Source organism: Melozone crissalis, unplaced genomic scaffold, assembly GCF_028551555.1.
Source record: "Melozone crissalis strain CALT ecotype California unplaced genomic scaffold, PUWL_Pcris_2 ptg000033l_1, whole genome shotgun sequence".
Classification (NCBI taxonomy): Eukaryota; Metazoa; Chordata; class Aves; order Passeriformes; family Passerellidae; genus Melozone; species Melozone crissalis.
In genome coordinates this window covers 2125219-2146637 of record NW_026535811.1, presented here as the reverse complement: position 1 = coordinate 2146637, position 21419 = coordinate 2125219, and the positions used below count along the sequence as shown (strand labels likewise).

Sequence of the window (21419 nt, the reverse complement as noted above, 5' to 3'; positions counted from 1 at the left end):
GGGACCCGAGCCGCCCTGTAAGTGGGGGCCTGTAAGTGCTCTGGAGTCCCGGGCACTTTTGAGTCCGGGCAGCGGCCTGAGCCCCCTGTAAGCAGGGGTGCAGCCTCTTGGCCGCTGCCTTGCGTGCCCAGCTTCCTTTGCCCAGAGGGCCCGGCTCCCAGCACGGCGTGGGACTGCGCCGGACGTCGCGACGGTGAGTCAAGCTGAAGTCGGAGGCTTTTGGGGGGCCGCGGGGGTGCTGGCGTGAGGATCTGGCTGCGGGGCTGTTGGGTGGCGGTTCCCTTGGGCCGCTGGAGCTCCTCGGGCCTGATTGCGTCCTCGTCGACGTTTGCAGAAGCCGTGGGACAGCGAGGAAAGAGCGAGCCGCAGGAGCGGCCTCTTCGAGCTCAAGAGTGGATCGGCTCGGCAAGAGCCAGCCTTCAGCATTGGTTGTAAGTGAAAAAGATCCCAACTCAACAAACACCTTTCATAAGCAAATTAAAATACAAGAAGAAGGAGTAATTTACATATTGAATAACTGAATCTCGTAGTCACATATGATTTTTGATCTGGGAAAGGTCAAGTATTCAAACGGCACAGAAAAAGCTCTGCTCAAGCTGCGTCCGGATAATCCATATTCTGGTGTGGACCTTGGAAAACTCAAGTTATACACAGAATTCACCTTCAGGCCAAACCTCTCATTGCAAATGGACGTGAAGTAATGTGAAAAATTGAAAACTGGTGAATTTCAAATTGGTAATCAGCATGTTAACTCATTAGTCCAAAATAAGTAGGAATGAGGATCCCACCATGAAAACAAATAAAACCGGACATTGAGCCAGTTAATTAAGTAGTTACTTAAATGCTTCCGTCATAGAAATGCAGCAATTACAAATTGTATAAAGGAGGCATATAAGGTTTTCATGTATTCCATCAGCAATAAGAATGTATGAAATAAATAGAGGGAAAAGTTGTTTCTTTTTCCCGAAAGTCACCACCCCAACACTCTTATAATAGGTTTTTCTTTTTTTCAAGATGGACCTAAATACTGCATTTTTAAAAGATCTAACTGTGTCAAAACTTAAATTATGCTTCCTGATGCATCTGGTTTAGTACCACAAAAATTGAAATGCAGGAAAACTCTGGGAGCTCCAGGTTACACCATGTAGAAGGCAAGAATTTATTGTGGGATTTGAGGTGTAATTGCTGAGAAATTTACAAAGAGCACAGTTAAAATCCAAGGCTCTGTGAAGCCAAGAGAAGTCTCTCACTGGCTTCCACGAGCTTGAAAGTGGGAACAAATTTAGCTGGTGCTCTTGTTCAATACACACACAGCATCTGATTGCGAAGACATTAATTTTCAAAGCACAGGAGGTTAAAATCAGGCATGGAACTACACAAAGCAAATTATTTATTCAATAGCATTATTTGCAATGATACAGTATCAGCATTCTTACATATGCGTAATACTCCTCAAATACAGATAAATATGGATTCAACTACAAGAATAATTTCATTTGGAAAAAAAAACACAAAAAACTTTATATATATGATAGGTATAGGCATTTACAAATTGAAAATAAATTAAAAAGGAGAAAAAAAAATCTGAATGAAATGTGGGAAGGCATAACATGGCCAAGAAGCAATAGCCATTCAGGACTTCAGGTAATATCTAATGTGAAACACAGCAGCCCTCCCATCACATGAGGCACTTGCCGCTTGCACTAATTCTAAAATGCATTCTAGGTTGTTTTTGGCAGTTAGTACCTATCTAATCTGCATTAATTTGGTAAACCAGTGAGTCTACATAACTATCACAAACACTATCAATTTCCGACCCACTCAAGCAAGAGGAAACACCAAACCAGCAAAAGCAACTCTTCAGTCCAAATTCGTCATTATCAAATCCTGAGAAATTGCAAAGCAGTTTGTTTTATAACACAAACAAGCATAAGTATTGCTATGTAAGCATTTTGTATACAATAAAAATTTGTATATAATGCAATAAAAATTTACCCTGGGATTCTAAGAGCAAAACAGATCAAATTGTGACTTTGCAGAAAGCAAAGGGTTTAAGCATTTATAATAGGACATTTTGACAGTACAGATAATTCTGCCCAGAACAACTCAAGATTAACGTTTAGGAATGTCCAGTGAGACAAGTACAAACATTACCCTGGCATGTCAGCCAGATGATTAAAATTAAATGAGACAATATCATTATCCAAACAAAACTCTGTATAAGTGCATTTTCCCCTAATGGATTAGTTCACCTTTCTGTTAAAAGATTAGACTTTGATTCTGCAAACCTTTTTTGTTTCATTCCTCAGCTGAGGTTTCAGTGTCTTTACTTCCACCTGCCTCCAAGTCTCCTGAGGTATGTTTTATCAGATTCTTTACTCTCATTTTCTTTCGAAGGAGCTCCTGCTTCTTATCCACAAGCTCCTGGATCTGCATCTGCACTGCTTGCAGCTCATTCTCAATGGACACCACACCTCCTCTAGCACTGCAGGCAGAGGCAAGGAGAAGGCACAATAGAGACCACAGCCATGAGCTGATGCCACTTCTAATTGTGTTAATTGTACTCAAGGCAAGGATCAAGCTGTTAATAGAAAGTCTTTATTTACATGTGAGAAGCAACATTAACCCCAGTAAGTTTAACTCTTTTGGAGTTGTAAAGAGGGCCATTAGCAACAAGCTGTGTTCATGTACCGAGATCTCCCTCCTCCACAGAAGAAAAGGATGTGCTGAGCAACAGGGTTTGGATGTAGAGGGAAAATGTTTTATCCGTCCTTCACACATGAAAGAAGTGAAGCAAATGCTCCCCAAAAGCTTGGGTCACACAAATGACTCTTTGGCAGGAATTGCCTCTTTCCATCCCAATATGATGTGTGTGAATTGCAGATTGTGTTCTAGAATCCAGTCCTTGGCGTCTAAAAGAATAATTAACACATACAGCTGCATGCCAAGCATGTGCTCCAGAGCCAGGTCAGAAAAACATCAGAAGCAATTACTTCCCCCCCCACACCCACAAAACCCAAGAGATTTTGGCCCATCCAGAGCAGATATGGTAATAAGGTTATGGAAACGAAAATGTGTGATAGGGAAAAAATATCTTCATTTCAAATAGCACAAAATGGTGATAAGTATCTTCCTAAATGCCCACTGGTACTCAGCAGAAAACAGTAAAGAGTATCTCAAAATTTGAAACACATTTTAAAAATATTGAAAACCAAGTAATTTCCTTGACACTCTTGATTTTCATCCTACAATAGCTTGGGTTGGAAGGGACCTTAAAGCTTATCTCATTCCAACTCCCCTGCCACTGGAGCAGGTTGCTCAGAGCCCCATCCAACCATGCCTTTAACACTTCCAGGGATGGGGCATTTTGGTTTAGTTTCACCTAAGAAATAAAAAGCTATCCAGTAAAAGATTTTTTTTCTTCAAATCTTAAGTATAATAGCAGAGATCCCGCAAAATGTTTTATGTATAGATTATTGTAAATAACAATCAGTAACATGAAGTGTTTGTGTCTTGTTACCTAAATGAACATATGTAATATAAATTATGGATCACCTGCAACAGCTCTCATCTTCGGAGATTAAAGAATGTTATCTTTAGGAGATCTTATTTAGCCAAACAGCTGTCACTAAAAAGAAAATATATTTTAACATGTATTTATTTCATTTTATAAGTAAACCTTCTCAACTTTAGAACAAATTTACTGCAGGAGATTCTTCATTACCAGAGCTGTGGGTGTAACAGTTTAAGCACTGGTTAATTTAATTTGCTCACATAAAGAAGCTCCACTAGGTGACAATTGCTTTTTCCCTTCTGCAAAATGGATAAACACAAACTCCCAACCAATTCCCAAGGCCACAGCTCACCAGGCCTCTAAATGAACCCAAGTGAAGTTTAACCAAGTCATACATTTCCTGCAAGAGCAATGCTCTAAGGTGGACCAGTCACTCACCAATTTTGATCTCTTCAAAGCTTATTTTACAGAAAAGCCTGGACACATTATATTGTGCCCCTTAGAAAGGCAGCCACCATAACACCCAGAGGATCTGTTAGGAGGAAGTGAAAATGCTGTTTGGTTTAGAGGAGGGGTTCAACTTTGAATAATCATCAGTGAAATTACCGTGGAATTTAATTCATTGGGTCATTATTTGAACAACAGTTTTTGTCACATTGTACCTTAATAACACCAGACTAAAGAGATTTATTACATAGATGGAAAGAATAGTTCATGATGCAGTAACAGAAAATATCAAAGTCTAATGGAAGATGAAAGGGATTAAATTCAGCATTACAATAAATACTGGGGGAAAAATTCCTCACTACCAGCTGATTCCACCATAACAAGCACCTTCCCTGCTCCTATAAATAGAGGAGGAAATATATAATACAAATGATGTGTGAATAAAACACTTCCGCATCACCCAGGGCGAGACCCAGACGCCTCTTAACCACCTCCAGGGGCGGCGACTCCCCCACCTCCTGGGCACGCTGCTCGTGTGGGTATTCACAGTGTGGGACTATGACAGTGTGAATGGCATTCAAATATCCACAGTGAGCGTGTACAGTGCGGCATTCCCTGCATCCCACGCCCACACGCCCGCCGCGGGCACGGCCGGGGTGGATGCCCCTGCTCGGTGGGGCGGCGGACGGGGCTGGATGGATCCATGGACGGACGGACGGAGGAAGGGACCGAGGCCGCCAGGGCGAGCAGGAGCAGCGCCTCGCAGCCGTGTCCTCCCGTGCGTTGGGCTCAGCCGTGGCTCGGGCCGACAGCTCGCACAGCTGCCCCGAGGGCTGGTGCCGCATCCTTTAGCTTTCATCCCTTATCTCTTATCCCTTATCTCTTATCCCTCATCCCTGATCCCTCGCGGCTCCCGCCCCGCGGCCCCGCTCCCACCTGCGGCGCGCGCCGGCCCGGCCCCGCCCCGCCCCTTCCGCCGCGCGCCCTCAGCCACTGGCGCACGGGGCCCGGCGCGATCTCCGCCTCTCCGCCAATCAGCGCCGATCGCGGGCCGTGGGCGGGGCGGTGCGCCCGCGCGGCCGTACAAGGCGGCTACTGATTGGCGGCCGGTGCGACCAATGGGCGCGCGGCTCTCATGCGGCGGGGTGCGTGTTTCCGGAAGACGTGGCCGCCGCCGCCGGTGCCGCTCCCGCCCGTGCCGCTCCCGGAGCCGCTCCCGGTGCCGCCGTCACCATGATCTCCCTGTCCGACACGCAGAGTAAGCGCTGCCGCCGCTCCCGCCGGGGAAGCGCAGAGGGGCCGCCCGCTGCCGGGCTGGGGGCGCCGGGGGCCGGGGGTTCCCAGGGCGGCCGGGCCCGCAGCCATTGTCCGCGGCGGGGCTTCCCGGGAGCGGCCGGGCACGGTCCGGCCGGGCCGCTGGACACCGGCGGGGGAGCTCTCACGGCCGCATCCCCGCAGCGAAAGGCGCGGCGGCGGCCCCGGTGCGGAGGGAGCGGCGGCTGGCGGGGAGCACGGGTGGGAAGGGGGTGGAGAGCGGCGGGGCAGCGCTCGGAGGGACCCCGGCCTTGGGAGAGCTCTGCCAGCACGGCCGGCGTGTGTCCGGGGCTGCGAGTGCTCGGTGTGCCGTGCTGCCGTGCGGAGGGGCCGGAGGGGACCCTAAAGATCATCTCAGCCATGGCAGGGACACCTTGCACTACTCAGGGCCCGTCCAGCCTGGCCGGGAGCGCTCCCAAGGATCCAGGGGCAGCCACAGCTGCTCTGGGCACCCTGTGCCGGTGCCTGGCTAGCGTTACAGGAGAACATTTCTTCCTGTTACCCAGCCTGGGTTTGTTAGGGTTTGTTGGGTTTGTGGGTTTGTGCCCGTGGCACTTCGGCTGAGCACTGTGAGAGAATGAATGAAAGCTGAACGATAAACAAAGTAACACTCAGCTACGCTCTTCTCGTGTGCCTCCCTCTGGACGTCAGTGGTCTGGAACCACTTAATTACCCAAACAGTAAAGAGCTTTGCTGTGCTGCTCTTGGTGGTACCGCACCAGACGTCTGCAGGTGACACTGAGGCGGCCTCAAAGTGAGGCCACGACATTGAAGTGGAAAAAAGCAAAAATATTTGTATGTGGCCATAGTTTTGTTTCTACCAAAGTGCTTGGAAATAGTGACCAAAGAAATGAAAGTAAAGCAGTTCCTAAGTGTGTCCTTAGCCAGGAGCACCAGTGGTGTCCGGGGTGCTCTGGACTGTGTCCAGGAGCTCAGGGGCCATCCTGCCCCTCTGAACTACCCCAGCCAGGGCACACCTGCAGGGCTGGCAGCTCAGGGGCCATCCTGCCCCCTGCTCTGCCCCAGGGCACACCCAGGGCTCCGTGCACTGCTGGGCTCCCGGTACAGCAGGGACAGGGAGCTGCTGAAAGGAGTCACGGGAATGATGAGGGCTCTGGAGCATCTGTAAAGAGAAAGGACTGGGAGCTGGGCCTGTTTATTTTGGAAAAGACTGAGAGGGAATCCCATTTCTGCATGTAAATATCCCAGATGGGTGACAAGAGAGCGGGGCCAGGCTTTTCAGTGGTGCCAGTGGTAGAACAAGGAGCAATGGCCATGAAGTGAATGAAGCACAAGGAGTTTAATCTCTATGTGAGCCATCACTTCCTTGCACTGAAGGTGGCAGAGGCCTGGAACAGCTGCCCAGGGAGGGGCTGGATCTCCCTTTCTGCAGCCACTTGGACACATTCCTTTGTCACTTGTGGCAGGTGGCCCTGCCTTGGCAGGGGGGTTGGGCTGGGCGATCTCCAGAGGATCCTTCCACCCTAACCATTGTGATTCCCTGATAACAGCTTAAGCTGCAGGGTGAAGGACCATGACAGGCCTGTGATTTAAATGACCATCCCATGTATGGTGCAATTCTGGTATGACTGCCACAGAAGGAAATGAGTCTGCCTGTAAAGCACCACAGCATCAGTTATGAAGGAGGGTGTGAAAAATCTAGAAAATAGAAGTTAAAATAACTTTATAGCAAGATAGTGGAAATGAAGGTACTGGAGAGCCAGTTAAGGCTAAGGATGAAGACAGGGAGCAGAGTTTAGCAGCATTCAGGTGCTAAGTGTCTCAATATCTGAGATACTCAGATACTGTGCTGTTACTGGGATGAGTACCAAGCCTTGGGGTTAACTTTTACCTTTCTGATTGATGAAACCCTTGTGGGCTTTGCTTTTGCTCTTAACTTCCAGTCTGGAGTATTCATTGGGCAAAAAGATAAAAATCTCTTCAGAAGGAGACTCACTGTTTTTATTTTGCTTGGTTCCTCGTGTGGGACCTTCAGCTATTTCCAGTGCTAAGACTGTTGGTTGTAACTGTCAGAGACAGGAGTACTAAATAAAACACTCTGACATTTAGTGGTTTTCAGGGTGGGTTTTTTTTCAGTTTTTCTGAAATTCTGAAGATAGTTCATTGGATATTTTAAAATTCACTGCTGTCTGGAAAAATATAGAGTTAGCCATAGAGTCACTGGTGGAATAGTGTGAAAAATACCTGGAGAGAACCACTGCTGATGTTTGGAAAGTTAATTCTGCATCTGCAGTCTAGAAGGTAATTTTAAGTGGTGCGTTGAATGGTGTTATAAACCACCAGTAATTGCAAGGGAATTCACTTAGGTTTTCCCAAATTTAATTTTCAATACTAAAAAATACTGCTAGCAAAATAATAGTTATGCATTGAATATAAGCAATATTAGGTTTTGTCTTCTAAAAGCCTATAGCACACAATTACATTTTATTTTGCACTATATTATGCTCTGTAAAAGACTTGAGATGTATATTATCTGCCGTAATCTTTCACAAGCAATGTATCTTAAGTTTGAATCTTAAAATCTGCTGAGCTGTTTTTACACCGTGCTGCAGTAGTCTTGCACAGCTTATGGAATTTCTGAAGAAACTGATGATGATTTGCTCCCTTGTCTCAGGAAATCATAATTATCCAGGATAAATACAACCTGACCAGTGTGTGTTGCTGCATTTCTAGGCATTGATATGTTGTATTTGACTAACGTGGGAAAGCTCTTCTGGCACAGGAGAAACCATTTTAAAATAGTTTGCTCCCTCTATAAATATTCATCGTAAGTTGTTGAAAGGATTTTCTACAAAATACCAACACTTTTTCTTTTCCTTCCTCTGAGAAGTGTAGTTAAATATATTTACAAATTCTGATCCAAATCAAGGCAGTAACTGAGATGTCAGCATTGGAGGATAATAGTCCTGGACCATTCATCTTCTTCCAGCAGCTATTTTGGGATAATGAGAATAATGTTCCTTTCTCTTTTTCCCTTTTCCTCCACTAACCAGAGCACATGGGTGACTTGTGCAGTGAATCAGAGCCCGTTGTGGCAGAAGTGCTTCCAAACCGGTTTGGGGTGGTTGCAGAGGTGTGAGAGAGGGAATTGCCGCAGCTGCTGGAAGGTGGCTCTGCCTCCTGCCCACATCCACACCTTGAGCTGTGCCTGAGGAGGAGCAAATACTCACTTCCGGGACTGCTTATTTATCTTGCTGGCAGCTGGTAATTCCTCTGGAATCCTGCCTCGAAGTGTTTTCCTTCCAGAATGCAGATTGTTTCTGATCTTCTGAAGTAAAGAGTACTGGAGAAAAGGGCACTTGCAATTGTTACATTGCCTTCAGTCAGCAGATCCATTGAAAATACAATTTGCAATTCTGTTTTTTGTTGTAAACCAGTACGGAGAGTGCCTGTAGTAAATTGATTGGATCGAGTTACTTAGTGCTTTTAATTGTGGGGTGTTAAAATGCTCACAGTGAAAGTTTAAAGCAGCAGGCTATGCCACACAACTACAGCTCTCACAGCCTTGTTAAAGCCAAGCCCTCAGAGAAGTCTGGGGAGTGGAATGTTGCTGTAACCAATCTGAGCTGTGTTGAAATTTATTTCCAATAACTACTTAGAAGTCCTAAAACAGGCATAATTATCCTCCGTTACTCCCAAGCTCATCAAGCAACAGCAAATGACCAACTGCATCAACAGAGTGCAGTTAAAATCCATGGAGGCAGATCTGGCCCACAGCAGCAGTGAGGGATGTGATTGTGGATTTTGTGGTTTTTCTTTGTTTCAGGACAGGCTATGCAAAACTACTTGGAACTTCAAAATACACAGGCATATATACAGGCATAGTATTAGGATGGCTTTTGCTAAGCTGTTTTTGTTTTGCAGTTTACAAACCTGTCAGTTACTGTGTCTGGTCCCAGTGAAAAAAATAATAAATGCATGTGTTTGCAGCCCTGTTGCTGCTGTTCCTGGTTTTTCTCTCCCATTCATCTGTGTGAGAGTCAAAGGAAGGCTTTAGAGATTTAAAATTAAAAGCAGGATGTATTTCTAATAGCAGTCTTCAAGATACTATTGTGAAATGGTAGTTTTAATCCTTGCTTGATGTTTGTTTCTCCTACAAACCTTCCATCCTACTCTTGGCTTCCCAGTTTTCCTTGAGTATCCTTTGCAGAACTCAAAGTTTATAGAACTGTTTATACTGGAAAAAAACCTTTAAGAGCATTGAGTCCAGCTGTTAACCCAGCACTGGCCAGTCCATAATTTAAGCAAATAAATTAAGTACAAAAGGTATTTTTAGAAAAATCTGCAAGTTAAGATAATAAAATGAAAAATTTCGTAAAATGGAACTGCTATACAGCACTAGCAGTCTAGTGATATTGTACCTATGTGTAATGTAAATCTACCATTTAATTAATAAAAATTAAATATGAAGCATGGAAATTATAATTGAACATTAATCCCTCAATATTTAGTACCTGCCAGTTTTGTGAAAACTGGCAGTTGTCTGGAGCCCCAGGCTAGGGTTTGATAGCTGTCAGCACATGTGCTACTCGGAAAAATCCTGCAGGATTCATCCAAGTTCTGTTCCATCTAGAAAATGCTGTGCAAGTCATGGGAGATGGAACATGATGTTTCAGGAGCATGGAGAGGACCAGGGTACTTACATTACTATGGGAAAAATAATGGGATAAGATCTGCAGATCCCAGAGTATTCTGAATTAAAAGAGAAGAATCACAAGGATCCACCCCTTCAGTGAATGACCCATATGGGAATCAAACGCCGACCCTGGAGTTATTTGTACCATGTTCTGACCAACTGATCTAATCTGGAAAACAAAGTTTCATTATCAAACAATCCTTTAATTTACAAACAATCCTGTTCTCCAAGATAGCAATTAATCAAAAGGGATATATGTCTTTCCTATATGTATGTATGTATGCATTCAATTTCAGTGTCTAGTTCCAAACATGGCCTTTGTTGATAAACAGCTTCCAAAGATCTGTCTGTTGAAGTAACTGGGGTCTACAAGATTTATAATATTTGTACAGTCAAGGAAGTTCCTAAATTTAAAATGTCTTTAGAGTGGTTGTTCTAATTTTTTCCCCAGTTTTTATCCCTGACCTTTTCTTGGTACCATGTTTTGTTACATGCCTAAATTTGTTTCTTTTTCAGAGATTGGAATGGGACTAACAGGCTTTGGAGTGTTTTTCCTCTTCTTTGGAATGATACTCTTCTTTGACAAAGCTCTTTTGGCTATTGGAAATGTAAGTGACTTTTCTGCAGTGCTTAGAATCAAGTATGTGATCTATTAAAGATAAACTCAAAATAGAACATCATGTTATCAGTTTGAAGCTGAATGACAAAGATTACTGTGGTGATCTGGTATAAAAGAGGAGTGCTCAGTGATAGGAGTGAATCATTTTTGCTGCTTGAGGTTAGAAGAGCTCACACTGATGTGAATATCACCGTGGGTCAGGCCTGTGGGATGTTGGTAGACAAGAAGCAGCTTGTTCCACAGTTATGCTGCTGCAAATGTGATTTTTTTGTGGTCCTCTGAGATCACTGTCAATTTGACTATCTATTTGGATAAAAATCTTTAAGTACATGCTAGCAAATGTAGTTTTGCAGTGCTGTAGGAGGAAAGAAAGAAATATGAATTGCTGGCACTTCTCGCATTAGAAGAGCCAGACCTCCTTCATAAAAGAGAGATTCAATATCTGCAGCTTTTACCAAATCAAAGTTGTCACTCAAAGCAGCACAGAAAATAAGTCCTAGTTCTGGTACAGGACATTTCCAATCCAAATATCAAATGCCAGGGTGTTTCCTGCATGTGCCAGTCTCTGTGCCTCTGCTGTTCTCAGCTGTGCCAGCCAAAGCACAGCCTGGCTGGGAGAGGTTCAGCCCTTCTTTTGCTGATGCCTAAAAGTCTGCAACCAAACTGATCAGTTTCCTTCTCTAACACTGAGATTTCCCAGGGAAATATAAAATTGTGTATCTGAATTTGTTGAAGCATTGTTATGAACCATCAGATCAAGTGTGCAGTGGGAGAGTGAAAAATGAAATAATGCTTATTTTCTTTTTCTAATGTAAGGTGGAAATACGAGATCCTGTTTAGGGAAAATGAAAATGTAGGTAGGAAGAGACAATGACAGGCTATGTGGTAACCAAAGATAATGCAAGAAAAGGTACTGTATCCTTGCAGAGAATTGTTTTTAAAAAAAAAAAAAACTTATATCAGAAAGGGCAGGAAGTTCTAAGAAATTGACATCCAAAACTTAAACTTTAGTAAAACAATCATGAGTAAAACCTGAGATACTATTGCTTTCTGAGCAAAAATGTTGTTATAATAATTCCAAGTTCTTTTGCTTCAGGACGCCAGAAGTAGTTCTAACTACTTGAGACTGGTGTGATGGTGTTCAGTCTATAGTGGAACAAATAAATAAACAATAAAAAGACTCTGCACAGTAAAAAACAACTGTTCAGCTTTTTCCTTCTCTGGCTTGGCACTGTGAGTAGATCAGCAGAAGCGGTTGAAGATGTCAGTGGCACAGAGCAGAGGTGCTGTTATGTGTGGTGTCAGTTTTTAGGAGCCTTTGCTGTCAGTAGGACTGAGCTTCAGCACCACCTGTGGGTAAAGCTGTGACAGGGCAGATCCTCTGTCTTGGGTATGTTAAAAGGATAGACCCTTTACTTTCAAGCAGCTGAGAGCTGCAAGTGTTTAAGATGGACCTTATAAAAGAAAATCAGTAATAAATTCATTCTCACCAACTGTCTCGTGGTATTAACAGAAGTTGTGCAAGAAAGGCAGTGTAATTTTATAAAATATGTATGTGTGTGTTTACATCCTGTACTTGGGAACATAATTAGTTGTTTTCTTTCTTTGGTTTGGTTTTGTCTTTTCTAGGTTTTATTTGTGGCTGGCTTGTCTTTTGTTATCGGTTTAGAAAGAACATTCAGATTCTTCTTTCAAAAACACAAAATGAAAGCAACGGGCTTCTTCCTGGGTGGTGTGCTCATAGTTCTCATTGGCTGGCCTTTAGTAGGAATGATCCTGGAAATTTATGGGTTCTTCCTATTGTTCAGGTAAGTCTTGTTTGAAAACAACTTTGTGTTAGTTTATCTAGGAATAAATGTATTGTGTAGTGTTTGTGTTAGAGTTGACAAAGCAGCCTCCTTTAAATGTTCCTTTTCAACAGATTTTATATGAAATTGTTTATTTACAAGTTGGTAAGTATTTTTCCAAGACTCAAAGCTGTTAATGTTGGTGAGGCATTTACTAAAGTGACTTTCATAATGCTGATGTCTAACCAAAGAATTGTAAAGCTTCAAAATGTGTGGGAGCCCAAATTGTTAGCAGTATGAAGTTTCAATATCTCCTCATGAAAAAGGGATACTTGGTCGTAATTTCAGTAGGGAATTTGTTATTTTCTTTGACAAATGGGGCAAAATATTTAGATACAACCATCCTAGGTTTGTAACCTTACCATTTCATCACTTTGGCAGCCCAGGGAAAAGCTGTTTTCTGCCATATTTCATTACAATTGTGCCTTGGAGTCAGAACTGCTTGTTTGGGTTAGCAGTATCTAGACTGAGTTAAGGAAAAATGGAAATTCTATTTTTTTTAACAGCAATCTTGAAACATGTTATAACTTTCACAATGTGTCAATTAAGTTCTTCATAAATGTTACTGTAATAGTGAAAGAATTTTACTTGTTACAACCTGCATAGATATCTATATTTTTATCTTTATTTCCATGGTTGAAGTTCTATGCTTCCCTACAGAACAAAGCAAAAAATATGCAAAAAAGTAGAAAGAGAGGCTTCTGGTTGTTCTTGGACCTCTCTCCAGATGCAGATTGTTCCACTAATGGTTATTGATCAAGTTTCAGACCCTGAAGTGTTCTGTGAATGGCTGAATAACACTGTTCCTGTTAATCAAAGTGAAACCATTGTTCTCATGGAGTTCTTTTTGTAGCCAGTAAAATTGTATGTTAATCTGATATTTAGTTCAGATAAAATGTTTATTTTAAAAGTCAGTCTGAACACTGGAGACAGTGAAATTTCAGAAAATTAATTTAGTGGGTTTAATGTATGTCTTATTGTTCTGCTCTGTGTTACTCTGAATCCTGTCACTGTAAGTGCTGTGATAATCTCAGTATTCCACTGAATACACTGTCACTTCTTGCTTGATTTAATCAGCCAGTACAAAGCAAATAGAATGTGTTTCCAACAGAACACCCTCCTTTAAAAGATCTCAAAAGAGTTATAAGTTAGTCTGTCTAGGCAGGTGTGGTTATGGATTATCTAGTGGTGTTGCAAGGTAAAACACTGTTAAGAGGCTTATAAAAGATCAATAATTATCCCCAGGACTGTCCCTTAGCCTGAAGGGAATCAACAAGGGATGGACAATTCCAGATATTAATGTTTAGCTGATCTGTTTTAATTTAAAGCATTTGGAAACCAGTGGTTTGGCGTGAATGATCTTAAATGTCTTTTCCAACCTTGATTCCATGATTCTGTGACCATCTTTTCTAGCACTCATTAGTTGATAGAATCTAAATCCCTTGCTACAAGGCTGACTAGCAATTACTTCAAGCAAAGCTTTTTGTTTTGCTTCAGCCTTGTTCCGTTCAACCATCCTCCTCTTGTCAGCAACTTGCTCCCTTCTGAAAATCTTACAAATGAGGTCTTTCCTCAAGCACCATTTTCTACTGTTCCTCAGGGTCCTGCTGCTTGGCTGCATAGCAGAAAACTGCCCTGCTATTATGGGACAGCTGTTGTAATCTAAGGTGCTTTTGGAGCCTTGTTCAGATGACAGCCCTGCAGAGTTATGGCTGACAATATTATCCCTGCTGTACTGACTGTTCCTTATTCTTGGACACAGCAGTTGTTTTAATCTGTTACAAGTGATTTGTGTGCCCTGCCTCACAATTTACTGGGCTGCTGAAATGGAATTATCTGGTCTTAAAAAAAAAACCAAAACAAAAAAAAAACCAACAACAACAAAACAAACAAACAAACAAAAAAACCACACACCAAAACTCCAAACCCCCCTTATTGGTGGATATTACCCAGCAAATAGTTCTTAGCAGGGTGGTGAAGAGGATGATGACTTGTGAAATTTCACAGTTTCACTGTGGCTGAGGCCTCATTGCACATTAATCCTTATTCCATGCAGGGAATGCTGAGCACAGGATTGCTGGGAATGCCAGCAGCTGCCTGCAGACAGCTGAGATGCTGCCACAGAAAATTTGCTTTTCTGCTGCAGAGGTTAGGTGGAGAGTGCAGGGGCTGCACCAGAGCATCTGTGCCAGGGAAGATTCCCAAGGTCACCATTCAAACCACTGACTTCAGTTTGGGAAATAAATGAATGCACAACTCTGTCATGCTTCATTTTCTTTTATTAATGTAAGAGTAAGAGTATCATACATGGCTTTAATTACTGAGAACTAACTTCACTTGTTTCTACATTGGGTCTTGAATGTATTTTCTATAACATAAAGAGGAATTATCTCAAAATATGTATGCTAATTTTGAGAAATCCATTTCGCTGACTAAATTAGGTATTCTCACTTGAGTTATTTTTTGATGAGTTGACTGAGAGTTGCCAGCTATGAAGAAAATTAAATCCATTTAAAAATACACCATTTCATTCCTGGTTTTCTCTTTACTCTGATGAATGTGTACTGATATATTTGCTAAACAAGTGTGCTGCTAACAAGCTGCAAGGTTTTATGTAATCTTGGTTTAAAAATTGTTTAAATTAATTTGTTTTCATGTTACAGCAATATGAGGAAAGCTTAATTACAAAAACTAATACAATCTTCTGATGTTTTACCTGAAGGGGGTTCTTTCCTGTGGTGGTTGGCTTTATTAGAAGAGTTCCAGTTCTTGGGTATCTCTTGAATTTACCTGGTATAAGCTCGGTAAGTTTGGTACTTCATGCAACAACTGCAGCATGTTCTGGTTTTCATTCCACTAATATAGCACCTGTAGAAATGCATCAAAAATAAAGCAAATAGAACTTTGGAGCAATGACTTCAAATGCATTCCTGCACTGTTCTTGCACCATGCACATCCCACTCATTCCCAGGCAGACACTCCTAGGGGTAAAAGGACAAAAAGAGGCATTGGCAGGAGCTGCCCCTGCTCGTGGGCAGTGGAGTGGGAAGAGTCCTGCATTGTGAGGGAATGCTGGGGTTCCTCTGCTTCCCTCTTGGCCCTGGCTGACCAGACAGGTGAATCCTCCTCCTCTCCTGTTGTACAACGAGGAGGGCACCGTACTTGGTGCAGTATTTGGCTGAACTTAGGAAAAGTGGCCTCTAAAAGCAAAGAGTGGAGTTCAATGTTATGTTGCAGCTCGTATGGTGAACCCAGAAACTCTCAGCTTGCACAGTTATTCATCAGATATATTTATTGAGGTCCACTGCACCAGGCCACATCTGTTTATTACTATAGATTTGTGTTTTTTTCAAATTGACTTTTCCATTTTTAAACCAAATGGCTGAGGATTTGAAGACAACAGAAGGATGCTAAACTAGGGTGTTTCAGTCAACTGCTTTTACTGTGCTAAATTATTTATGTATTTTAACACAAGCATTTGTAATACTAGTTTTGAAAGCAACAGTTTTAATAGCTAGTGCTGAAACTTAATAGTGGGAATAACTTAGATGCATACAGGCTGTTTTTTAAAAATGAGTGTTCCAGATCATCTGTTCCAGTCTCACAGTTAGGCCAAGTTGTGGCTCATCATTCATGATCAATTGAATGTTTCATCTGTCAATTGATCCTAATCATATTTAATTTGATCATAACGGGGTTAAATCTTGTTTTTAAAAGATAATTGTTAATGTTTTATTCAAAGCCTACGTAGGCTCAGAAGAGAATCCACAGTAATGGTCAGTTGAAATATCTTCCTTGGTCTACTAATGCATGTGTGGCTGAGACTGTATTGTTTTGTTTTAACCATTAAGCTGGGAGTGTTATCTGCATTCTTCTATTTCCTTTCTCATTCTGTTGCATCTTCATGCTGCACTGTTAATGTCTATATGAGAAAAACATGTTATGCAGAAACACAATTGCAATTGTAAGAATTTTGGTTTTCACAAACCTAAACCATGAGAGCTCGGTGAGTACTACTTGACTCTCATTTCCAGTCACATACTAACTGTGCAAGTAGCAAGCAGTATTTGAGAGCAGCTTCACTCTACATAAATGTCATCAACCTAAAATCTTTTTGTCTCCTTTTCCACAGCTTGTAGATAAAGTTGGAGAAAGCAACAACATGGTATAATGACGAGAGGGTGGAAGACTGATCTAAACTTTTACTGTATTATTTATAAAATCCCTTTGAAGAATACTCAGCACAAAGATTAAGTTGTGTACAAAGGAAAAAGCTTGTTACATTCTTTACATAACAGTTTAATTTAAAATGTATAGTCAACAGTATACTTTAGAAAAGAAGCTCAGCAAGTGTGCTTCTAGAAAAGTAACTCCAGAGTTCGAGAAGTAAACTGAAGAGGGGAAGTCATGGAATAACCCCTGTTACAACTGTTCAAGACTATTTTTGTTGGTTTTGGAAAACATGCTAGAGGCAATGAACCCTTGTGGAATTAACGGTGCCTGTTCTTTACCTCCTTATTTTGAAGGTGCAGTAGAGCAAACAGGCCTACATTTTTAAGGGTGACCCAAACTTACCCAACCCTCTGCTTGCTATCCTCAGAGTGCAAAAAAATCAAACAGGAAACTTCTTGTGTAACAAGAGATGCGTCTTTGCATGAAGGTTAAGATGACTATTCATCTACAAGTGTATTATGACAATAAAAAGGAAACCCTACACAGTTCTGTTGTAAACATTTTTGTAAATAGGTGGCTGAAATACAGCATTGTTATCTTAATGTTTCAAAGCCAAACGTTAGTTGATTGTATTTGCCTTCCATTTCGGAATATGCAAAAGGTCAATCTTTAATAACTTTGGTCTTAAATGTTGGTTCTGAACATGCAGAGCTCATTGAGGAACTCTGGAAGCTGACTTGCAGGCCTTCCAGGTTGTTCTCCTTGAGCCGTGTTCCATGTGCATCCTGATGAGAATGTAGCCCCTTGTCACTAATGTGCAAACTCTGTGAAAAACTCTTAGTTCACAAAAAACTGCATTAGGCTGAGGTGCTGATGTGAACCCTGTGACCTGTAACTTACCAGAACCTGGAGCTTTGTTTTTAACCAGTTTGAAACTAAGCTTTCTTTGTTTACTCTGGAACTACGAATTGACTTTTATTTTTTACGGTAATAAAATGGAAACTTAAAGCTCTGTGTACGTGAGTCTGTGGGGAGAAAACTGCTGAGTGACTGGGGCTGACTACAGATCAAGTGCCAATCTCCATGTGTTTGTAACATGTTACTGGTTAGCTGGTTATCTTCAGACAGCTCCTGGTTACAGCAGCAGCTTTGCTGTTACTGAGGATTCTTGGCTAACCTGGAATAAATGTCCCCTCCTAATGCACAGGTCCCATTTCTGCTCCTGTTGGGGTGTTAAACGTTGTGCACTTGCAATAGTCTCAGTTACAGTGTCCTCACCTACCAATCCTTGTTCAGTGAATTGTGTTTGTGCAGGCAGGGGGTTCTGTTCTGTTTCATTTTCTTTTCCCTTTCATGTACTCCTGAAACAATTACCCAATGTAGTATTAAAGGTAGCTATGTAGCCTAAAGATCTAATGACTGGGGGTGTGTTTTTTGTTTTGGTTTTTTTTATTATTATTATGCAGTTAAAATTGGAGTTTTCTAATGTTAGTTTTAACTTTAAAAAATCCTCGTATACCAACCCTTTTGAAAGTTGCTGTGGAGTTTATTTGTATAAAACAAGGGGTTTTTTCACTACAACTGTATAAATAGCCACAATCTGCTATTATCAATATTTAATTTGCTTCCTTCTAAAACAGGCACAAAATTATTCAGAAAGAAAACCCAACCTGTTATTTTGCTATTAATAACATCTGAAAAATCAGTGGGTTTATTTTATAAATTGCTATATTTTCTTGATGGCATGTGCATTACAGTTTAGAAACAGGAGTGAATACAATTGTTGGCTCTACCTCAAGAGATAAAGCATTTTAGATAACCCAATTTTAACTGCTTCTATAGCTCTGTGGTGTGTTCCAATGACTAGAGAATAACACTCCAGCAGCTTAGCCAGCTCCTGTTTGCTGTGGTAGGGCACTAGGCTGTGCTGTGGGAACAAAGTGCTGTCTCAAGCAGACAGTGCTCACCTTAGAAATCAGCTACCTGAAGGTTTTTGTGCTTCTGTCTTGAAAAATAATGCGATGGAAAAGGTGGATTGCACCACAGGACTGTGGATCTCTGGCTGCAGCAACTTGCTTGGTAAGCTGAAGTACCTTCATCAACAAGAAATGATGATGATGTCTTTTAGAAGTGGTTCATGTGTGGCTGTGGATGATCTTTTGCCTCTGAGAAGCTGGGGTGTAGGCAGGTCATCTCAGTTATATTTAATTCATTGTTTTAAATCAAGTCAATTTTTTGTCACATGCTTTCCACTGTTGTGGAAAGCATCTGAGGGAACAGAATTGTGTGTTGAATTTAGCAAAGTCTATCCCTCAAGGTAACGTTGGTTTTGAGATGGTTTTGCCAAGATAAATGTGGGTGGCAGCAAAGGTCAAAACAACTTAGCCTTAAAGTGTTTCTGTCCTTGTAAAAATATCTCTAACAGAAACATGCTTGGAATGTTTCCCCTTTTAAATGTAATTTATAATTGCTGCTTTAAAACTCATAAGGATGGATCTTATTCTGAGCAAATGAATACTGTAAATATCCTTGTCATACCTTGAATAAATGGGAACCTTTTTATATAATTTGTCTTTGTGTCTTCTTGTGCACATTTTAAGAAAGTCTGTTGACAAGTGTTGGACAAGTTTTCCTTTCCAGAGTGTCAGGAGTACAGGGTGTTACTGCCTGTCTATCTTACACTGTTGTGACTTTTACAGTAAATAGGGGCTTGGATTACTCTTAAATGGAAAGGTTTCCTCCCTTTTTTACAACAAATCTTTTACATAAGCATCCCCCTAATTTTTCAAGTTCCAGTTTCGGACACAGCACAACAAAACACAAAATTTCAGTTACATGGGAAACTACCTCCCATGACGAAATAACTGTGAAACTTCAGGAGAAAAAGAGCATGTGTCTAGATCCTGGAGCAGGGTTTTAGTCTAGCTCAAGGATATGACCGTGAGTTCTGTGTATCCTAGAAAGCGGCCTGATAAGCAGGTTTACCATTCCGTGGTGCTCTGCAAGCTTGCGGCTCATTGTTGAGGATTTTCACAGGAGAGGAGCAAAGGAAAGCTTTTAAATGGTTCTTGAGGTATTGTGTTGGTGCTGTGCACCAGTTAGTACCCTAAAAACTTAACTTGACCAAAGTTGCTTGTCTAGAAAGAACTGGCACTTCCTAATTTGAAAGGAAAAACCCCACAGCAATGTCTGGTTACATCTGTTAAACTAGGAGAGGTATAATTTTAATCTGTATGTGGCTCGTGGCCAGTTAGTTTCAGTCACTAGTTGCCATTCATTAACCAGGAGTACTTTGGCTTAGTTACTGCTCACAATGTGGTACCATACACAGTTTAGAGACTGTCAAAAGCAGTGCAAATAAAGGAATCTTGGCCCTGTGGCAGATGTCAAAATGAAGGTTTTGTGGGATGGGTTTTTTTGAATTGTTTAAAGATTTCAAGGGACACACTCATCCCCTCGTTCCCTTTCTGGATGACTGATTGTCAGTCAGGCTGGAGAGTAGAGTCCATATCCCTAAACCAAATGTCTGTCTCTGAGTTGGCTCTTCAGAGGTCACTGCTACTCCTTGGACTCCATCTCTGCTCCTCTGGCTGCCACACCTCTGGCAGCTCTACCCTTCAGAGTGCCAGTGCCAGCTGTGACATCAGTGGCATGTCATTACCAGACTGATTTACCAGCAGAACTTGGCCCTCATGGCCCATCTATTCTAAGTTCTGCCCCTGTAGTATTGATCTTGGCACATTAAAGCATCTCTTAGAGGAGCTGGATCTCATGCTCAGCCCAACAAAGAGATTCTGCAGTTGCTGTAATCCCTCACCAAGCCTAATTCACCACAATTATATGCTAAAGCTGCCTCCTCAAACACAGAATAATTCACAGAAAAATCACATGGCTACTGTGGGGTAATTCATTACCTCAGACTGAGTATTATGACTGGGATTTGGAGCAATATCTATGTATAGGAATGCATTTATGTGTTGGTTACCAGTCATTAAGGGTAGTTTAATTAACAGTTCACCTGCTGAGGAAGTGCATGCCCAGAAATGTGCTTGCCAAAAAGCATCTGTGCTGCTGCATGCTTTCTAGCAGGCACCACTTCCCACTGAGTACTGCTTTTCTGGGGAATGTGGTGGATCTCCTATAGAAATACATAAGTTTGGGGTCTCTGACTGCTCACACAAGCTCTGGATTCATAGCTGAGCACCACAGGCCATGCTGGTCCTGCAGTCAGGGTCCCCCTGTGGCCACCAGGAGGAACCAGGAATGTGGGGGGTCCCAGTTGCTGGGGTACCAGTTGTTGGTTTTCCTGGGGCTGGATTGAAGGCACCTGAGACAGTAGTTCATGTTCACACTCAGGTGTTTATTATTTCTTATCAATTAAACAGTCTCACTAATGTGAGTTCAGCAGCTTTTCATTAAAAGGCACAAAATGGCCAACAATCTCTTGGTACAAGGTCTTTTCAGACTAAACTATTCAGTTAAGAACTGATACCTGGATTATTTTCCCTTTTAACCCAATAACTGATCCCAAAGAGCTGCAATGGGGACTTTTCTGCCCAATTACAAAATGCCACCCAAACCCATGGAGAAGCAGGAAGAAGCAGCATGAATAAGAAACCCAGGCCCACACCCTGTGCCCTCCATCTTGCTGCCATCCACAACACGCTAAAAATCCCAAAACCTCAATTTCTCACCCAGTGATACACCTACACTGCTCTCTGTAATCTATTTCACACTTTTGTGGGTTCCAGTCTATCTTGAAGTCCAGGAAGCTTTCTCCATGAATGAGGGTCAAAGTCAGTGCTGCCCTGGGGGTCAGGGCACCCCAGAGCAGACACAGAAATATTC

General features: G+C 42.1%; 1 protein-coding gene across 2 annotated transcripts; it reads left to right on the top strand.

The window, feature by feature from the left end:
- The first annotated feature begins 5131 nt into the window (after positions 1–5131).
- Positions 5132–17200, top strand: GOLT1B (golgi transport 1B). Of its 2 annotated transcripts, XM_054281876.1 has the most exons (6): positions 5132–5219; positions 10449–10540; positions 12181–12359; positions 15121–15202; positions 16141–16174; positions 16531–17200. In XM_054281876.1, the coding sequence occupies exons 1-5, from the start codon at positions 5195–5197 to the stop codon at positions 16147–16149; spliced, it is 387 nt and encodes a 128-aa protein (XP_054137851.1). In that variant the 5' UTR covers positions 5132–5194; the 3' UTR covers positions 16150–16174; positions 16531–17200. The 2 variants fall into 2 exon arrangements, with proteins under 2 accessions (XP_054137851.1, XP_054137850.1); XM_054281875.1 differs by lacking the exon at positions 16141–16174.
- The last annotated feature ends 4219 nt before the right edge of the window (positions 17201–21419 follow it).